The sequence below is a fragment of the Ostrea edulis genome, chromosome 1, assembly GCF_947568905.1.
Source record: "Ostrea edulis chromosome 1, xbOstEdul1.1, whole genome shotgun sequence".
Classification (NCBI taxonomy): Eukaryota; Metazoa; Mollusca; class Bivalvia; order Ostreida; family Ostreidae; genus Ostrea; species Ostrea edulis.
The window spans coordinates 94679498-94687492 of record NC_079164.1 but is presented as its reverse complement, the minus strand read 5'-3'; the positions used below and the strand labels follow the sequence as shown (position 1 = coordinate 94687492).

Genomic DNA, 7995 nt, shown 5'->3' with positions numbered 1-7995 from the left:
TCGTGTTGGTGTGTATTTTATTATAGTTTTGATTCAGTCATACTCTGATCCTATCGTGATGCTGATATCATCACCGACATTCATCGTAGAATGGTACCACCTGTTGGTATCCAGCACAACTGAAATAAAACAAGGCATAATTCAATAAAATGTTTACTGTGAAGTTAAAAAAGAATGAAGCACTCGCATTTCAATATATTTGTAAGATGATACCTCTCTCTCTCTCTCTCTCTCTCTCTCTCTCTCTCTCTCTCTCTCTCATATTAAAAAAAAAGCCATAAATTCCCATGTCTTTAATTAACTGCATCGCTGACCACACGAAATTGCAGATCAATCACACACAAAGCTATCTGACGGTAAGACGAAGACCACTTTTCTGTTTTCAGTATCGATTAATGAAATGACTCCTTTAATTCTTATTTTCATTTCATGGACTTTTTCACCTTAATTCTTGTATAATTGTAGAATATCCTATAACCTCGTGGCTATGTCGGAAGTAATTATTTCATCATTGGTTTCCCTTCATCATGGCGGCCTCGGAAGCAACACTTTTTTTTCCAGAGTGCTAAATTTCATGCATATATTTCCACTCACAATATTTACAGTCACTGTGTGTTTTCTGCCTAATTTCTATTCAAATTCATTGCTTGTCATTTGCAAAAATGAAGACATGTTATATTTCAATCTATACTTGGATCTGTTTTTATATTTTTATAGTGCCGTCTATCCTCGTAAGAATATATACATTTTCACGAACTACTTTTTGAACCCCTAAGATAATGAATAAATGTGCAGGGACATGTAAATCAACTCGCATTTCGATACAGACAAATAATCTTTAAAAATACTCATTCTTCTTATGGTTCTAGAGTTTGCCCTCCGTTTACCATCGTTCAAATAATTATGGAAATCATTGCCAAATATGGAGGCAAGTCAAGGTCAGGTGATTTTCAGTTGTTACATTTAAATAACTTACAGGTCAATAATATTTCTTTTGTTTGTTAACCAACAGAGGCAGAAAATTGTATTGCAGGAAAAAAGCAAAACCCGCTTTATGTGACCTTAAGGTAACTCCATACTCGCAGATTTATATGATAAAAGTAAAAAAAAAAGTATATTTACTTCCATTTTTTAGAGTTAAAAACTAATAAATTATCTTTTTAAGATGCGAGACATACATAAACCGAATCATATTTCAACGTCAGAAAATTGCAATTTTCCTTACACAGCGTTATCAAAATTTCATAAAAACTGGTTATGACGATATAATAGTATTCATAACAATTTCATGAAACTGTTTCTTCACAAAAATACACAAAATGTCTGTGAAAAATAAAGGAAATCTATCGCATAGTAGACTTCATAAAGAAATCAATAAAAACAGAGTTACTGCCCTTGGATTCAATAGTTTGAAACATAATTGATTATTCATATATAACTTAGACTTTTGAAATAGTTTATGGTTTAACAAGATTTTTTACAATAACTATCGAAAACGATCCCAACAAAATTCATCTCCCTATCATGCATAAATCTAAATAAATCATTGATTTTACAAATTGTATGACGTCACAGGAGGGTATAGAAAGGTTTACTAAATGAGTCAGAATATGTCGAACTCTTCTATCTACCGAAATTTTAATGACACAAACTAAAACACTTTTATATTTAATGAGATCTTACTTATTTCCCCTGGCTTAATTACGACTTGCACATTTGAAGGGCACTGAAAGTAGCACTCGGGAGGGGGTTCCAGGGTCCATCGCTTTGTACCGGCGACCTGCGCCTGCCACGAGGGGTGCTCTACCGCATCTATCTGCAAAGTTTGGACAAGATCAGCGTATACAATCGTAGATATGGACTTGTGAAATGACGTTATGCATATCACACAAATTAGCAAACAGTATTATCATTACTTGCAAATGTAGTTAAAAGGACAATTGATCGGACCACCCCCACCCCAAAGTTAAGATTCACGGTTGATTTTTGTAAAATAAAAATACTTCTTTCTTGGGGGGGGTGTATAAATTGCCAATGTTTTGAATAAATTGATCAGTCCTTTGCGTTGTACGCATGCATAAATTCCTATCAGATCCCTGTTTTTCGGAAAGTGATTAGCTTTTTAGTACTTTGCTATCTTCTGTTAAAAAATAACCATGTGGTGATATGTTTTTGAAGAGTAATTTTGCGTTAACTCTTTAAAGAAATCCACCTTGGTTTGAGGTATATTTTAAAAACATTCAATGAAAATCTAAACACAAAAAATGATGATGTTCTTAACAAAAGATTTCACAAGCACATCCCTTCTTTCCACCAAAACCAGATCTTGAGACTGATATCAATATTAGCGTGTAATATGAAAACGTGAAGACATTAACGAACAGTGACCAATCTCATATGCTAAAAGGAATGCAAAATTAAGTTTGGGCAAACACGGACCTCTGGATATACCAGAGGCTGGATCAGGTGCTTAGGGGTAGAAAGCATCCCCTGTCGACCGGTCACACCCGCCGGGAGTCCTATCTCTTGATCAGATAAACGAAGTTATCTGTAGTCAAAATCAGTGTGCCAAGAACAGCCTACAATCGGTATGAAACACGTCAGAGAGCATTTGATACCATGGCAGGTTATATTGGCAATCTAGATCGTTATAACGACCATAGAATTTGCGAATTGCTTACTTTAAACGAGACTGCTGAAACCCCTGCATCATCAACTTATTTGTCAGTAGCCTGCTTCGATTTAGAAACTGATCATATGCAGAACAATCTCTTGTGTATCAAATCAGTTGATATGCAGGTGATAGTGGAATATTGCTACATAGATATGGAATGTTAACCATGGAGAAGCTGAAATCATCCCGTTATGACTTTATAATACCTGTTTTAAATGTAAATGAAGCCCTATATATTATGTTTTCTAATCAATATACAAGAATGTTAAGCACACTACATGCCCAGCGACAGGTGGCCACACAACAGACGAACTGCAAACAATGGATACCATACTCCGGCAAAAGTCAACAAATTGGGGTCTCATGCTATGCTGTGCGTCTTCTGTGTCATTAAAACATCGAAATTCGATATTTTTTTTACCCGCCGAAATTGGCCAATTACGTTTTCGTTTGCAAGATGTTCTGTTTTTATTATTTGTACGAGTCCGTCTGTCAACCTGCACGTGTAAACATATACCCAACAACCTGTTTCACTGATACATATGGTCTTCTTTTGTGTGCGATACAAATGTATATGACTGTTCGATGAATAGTGTAATTTGAATCGTTTTGGGATAGCAATAATATTTTTGTATACTTCATGTTCAATGCATAAATGAAATCAATCTATATAGATATAGGTGGGGTTTTTTTCAGCCTTGAAAGCGGGAAGAGGGGAATGGTAGTAAAATACTACACATACAGTATTTAGTAAAGTACTATACAACGAGTATAGGAAAGTACTACACAACGAGTATAGGAAAGTACTACACAAAGAGTATAGGAAAGTACTAGACAAACAGTGTACAGTAAAGTACTATATATACTATACTTTTCCGTCCTAAAAGGGAACCGAAGATCCAGAATTGGTAAAACTGAAAATTTCTGTTACAAATGTTCAACCAAAGGGGGGGTTGATTCGTTGTGGTTGCAACCCGTAACCACCCCCACCCCCCATTCTTCTAGATCCGCCACTGCTCAGTATATACAAAATGAATTTAAAACCAATATTTCAATGCTTTACAACATAAATGTTGAAAACTTGTATTTACATGAAGGTTTGCTCCATATCCAGGACTGCCCATAAATATCCAGTCTGTCTTGCTGGACTCGGCGACCCGTGGAAGGAAGTACGGCCGACTGTAGAGTCCCCTCAGGGTGTTAGCAGCCGACAGGTCACAGTTACTCCTGTAATACGAACAAACTTCCGGTTGACAAGAGCGGAGTTTGATGGACCTATATATGTGTTCGCTTCATAACATTTATATGTTTGAGGGATCCAAGATCGTTTCAAAACACAACTATTATATCACTTCGTCTGAATTTAAAAATAAAGTTAACGAAATGTTAGGAAATCTATGTAACTTATAAAGAAAATTTACATCATTTAGTCATGTGATCACAGGAATACCTGGCCTGGAGGTTATACAATTTTACCGTACTCATACTCGGCACTGGGGACGTCACCACTGCCGGTGAAGGGCTGCAAAATTTAGGCCTATGTCGGCGCTTATGACCATTGAGCAGGGAGGGATCTTTATCGTGCTACACCTGCTGTGACACAGGACCTCGGTTATTGTGGTCTCATCCGAAGGACCGCCCCATTTAGTCGCCTCTTACGACAAGCAAGGGGGTACTGAGGACCTATTCTAGCCCGGGTCCCCACGGGACGAAGTTTGCTTAAAAAATCTTGAGCACATACTCCATCTGAGTAAGATAATTAGTTTATAAAAGTTTTATAACCTTCACTTTTGAGTATAATTAAGATTTAGAGCACGGAGTTGGAGTTTGAAAAAGTGCTCAAAAAAGTTGTATAACCTCCAGGCGGATATGTAGATTTTATTTTACAAAAGATCCGCGTAATATTAAATTGTTTAGATCTGATGACACCAAGATGAAGAATGATAGATAAAGAAATATTAGAAATAGGTTTTTTTTTTACCATCCAATATACCAAGGATCTGAGCCATCTTTCATCAGCGCTCTGTCATCGTCCATTTCAAACACTTCTTCCAAACTTGAAAAATTCGTTTTGTATGGAAAGAATTGGCAATTTTCTTCAATATTCTGCAAAGCAGGGCTACCCTTCGAATAAAGAGACTTGAAAAAATCATAAGAAAACACGTTGGAAGCGGTCCAGTTTTTGGTGCCGTCAGTGATCACAACCGGCACAGAACTATAAGCGTAAACCTTCTCAAAGTACTCCGGAGACACATTGTCCAACTTTTCCACTGACGACACATTTCGGCAGAAGTCACATGACGTAGGTGGCCTGGAAATCTCTGCAATGTAATCAATGGGATCCACAGCGCAAAGTTCCGTATGTTCAGAACCAGTTTCAGCTCCATATAGTGCGAACCAAACTTTGAATACAACGGTACGTTTAATTGGCCATTGGAAGACAAAAACAGCGGCAAGTAATGACGTAATTAACAGAACCAAAAGACAGCATTTCCAACAAACACCCCACACGTTCGAAAGAAAGCCAGGCGTTTGGGTTGAGTTTCTTATCTCCTTAATGGCACCAATTCTATTGAAATCGTCCTCAGAAAGCCCCGCCTCCAACGCTTTCTTATACAGCTGTTTGAAGCGCACCTTTGGATTTTCTGCATTTGTCTTGGAGAACAAGTCGGCATCAACTTCTTTTATCTTTTCCATATCGTGGTTATAAACTAATATCTGTCGTCGGTGCGTAAGAAGTGTTGCTGAATTCATGCGATATAGCAGCCAGCTATCGGAGCAGTGTGTCGCTGTATGTATCAGTCACTCCATCACCGGGAATATTCAGTACTACCTGTACCGTAACAGATCAATACCAAGGCGCGCGAGGTGTAAGAGGACACTGTAATACCGCCGCGCTTAGTCTTTGTGTTTTATCGCATTTTGTGCAGAATTTACTCGATTTGATATTCCAAGGACTGAAATCTTCCTCAATGTAGGTGATGAGAGAATCACTTTTGTTCAGAGATTTTTTCCTAGTATCTACACTCATAAATAGTACCTAGTACTTCAATAGGTCGAGGTTCGCATTGTGGATAAAACGGGATAAAATGCCTTTTAGTTTTACAGGAGGACATTGATGAGCTATTCTATTTTACATTTTCTCAATCCATTCCATTCTGCAGACTAACAAATTTGAAAATCAATACGTTTCTGAATATTCTCTTTTAATGACACACATTAAAATCACAGTTCTGTTGCTACTTTCGTAAATACATATTGGTCAACAGTCAATTCAATTCATTTCCATATTGCACCAAACAACATAGAGAAGATATACATATATACACTCAATGTTGAACAAAGAATTTAGTTGATTAGTTGATGCAGTGCAAAAACCATCTGTATTTTAAGACCCTGGTGCAGTCTTCCTACTCAGTTTGACCTGAATGACCCAGAATATAGAGACATTTTCCACGAGTTTTCAATGACGTAACATAACTATTCAGTATTCACACAGTTTTTCGTTCGGAAAACGATGAACTCGGGGTTGAACAATCTTCATATATATATATATATATATATATATATATACACAACACCCGATACCTCAAAGTGTCGGATCCACAACATGGATACAAGGTCTAATACAAAAAATTATAAAAAGCACTGAAATGACCAACGACACGAACAACCAGGTTGTCTTAGAATGTCGGATTTAAATTTTTTAAAAAGTGAATATGACATGGCTGCTTCGTTACCAGCGTGTATCTGATAACGCTGTACACCGGCGTCTGTGTTCTGATCAGATACTGGTGATGAACAGTCATTTACGCACATTCCAGTTCACCTTTACAGGTAGAGATATTCTATTAGTGTATCATGTTTGTTAACGATTATTAATATATTTCGTAATGTGTATTATGTGATATTCGTTAATGTAATATATGTATCTTGATAAAGAACACAGGGAGCCCTCCTCAGGACGGGTACAATGATGCGCACATTAGGACCCGTAATACAATGGAGCGCTGAAATCTCGTTCTCGGTAATTGTTGACTCAAGTGGAGGAACTCTTCTCTATACACCAAAGAAAGCCTGCAAAGTTGCAGTAGCCACTTCCGTTCTGCACAACATATGTATAGGCTCTATCCTAGCTCCCCCACCCTACTCGATGGATGCGACCCAGTAAACAATGATCAGATACGTGAGCAAGGTCATCAATCGAATGATTCTCGCAATCAAAGAGCATACGTATTGTATCAAAGTGCATATTTTAGTGCGTTCAATATAAGAAAATATTCAGTAATTTGGATCAGCGTTTATCAATATGGGGATGGCCAGGAGTCTTCGTGAAAAGTGCGAGTTTTGTATGGAGCGCCAAATTAACATAAACTCAAATAATTGAAGATATCTTCAATTATTTGAGTTTTCAAAAAAAAAAGTGAATAAGACATTTTATCTTCAATTGAATTAAAGAGATCATCAATTCAATTATTGCTCTCTTTAATTGAATTAATGCGCGCATTAAATCAATTATTGCTCTCATCAAATGAATTAATGCGCGCTTCAATTCAATTATTGCTCTCATCAATTGAGTTAATGCTCGCATCAATTGAATTAAAGAGAGCAATAATAGATTTGATGCGCGCATTAATTCAATTATTGCTCTCTTCAATTCATTTGATGAGAGCATCAATTTAGTAGAAATATTGCTCGCAATAATTAATTTAGAGCTCGGTTTAAATAATTTGATTATCTCTTTAATTCAATTGAAGATATCTTTAAATCATTTGCAATGCTTTTGTATAAGGAATTAATGCGCGCATCAATTCTTTTAAAGAGCAACAATTCAATTAAAGATATCATTAATTCAACTGTGGATATGTTGAATCGAAGATATCTTTAATTATATAGTTGCTCTCTCTAAAAGAATTATTGCTCTCTTCAAATGAATTAAAGATATCATTAATTCAATTGAAGAGAGTAATAATTGATTTAATGCTTGCATTAAATCAATTATTGCTCTCATCAAATGAAGTAATGCGCGCATCAATTCAATTATTGCTCTCATCAATTGAATTGTAGCGCGCATCAATTCAATTGTTGATATCATTAATTCATTTGAAGAGATCATTAATTCAATTAAAGCGCGCATCAAATCAGCAGAAGAATTAATGCCCTTATCAATTCAATTAATGCGCGCAATAATTCAGTGTTGAAGATATCATTAATTATTTGAAGAGATTGTTGCGCGCATCAAATGAATTAATTATATCTTCAAATAATTGAAGATATCTTCAATTATTTGAGTTTATGTTAATTTGGCGCTCCATAGTTTT

General features: G+C 36.2%; 1 protein-coding gene across 1 annotated transcript; it reads right to left on the bottom strand.

Moving 5' to 3' along the window:
- On the bottom strand, positions 1-5554 carry LOC125673197 (uncharacterized). The gene is made up of 4 exons (XM_048909649.2): positions 4656-5554; positions 3766-3901; positions 1684-1816; positions 1-119 (listed from the first exon to the last, which is right to left on the bottom strand). The coding sequence occupies exons 1-4, from the start codon at positions 5426-5428 to the stop codon at positions 34-36; spliced, it is 1128 nt and encodes a 375-aa protein (XP_048765606.1). The 5' UTR covers positions 5429-5554; the 3' UTR covers positions 1-33.
- Between the last annotated feature and the right edge of the window lie 2441 nt (positions 5555-7995).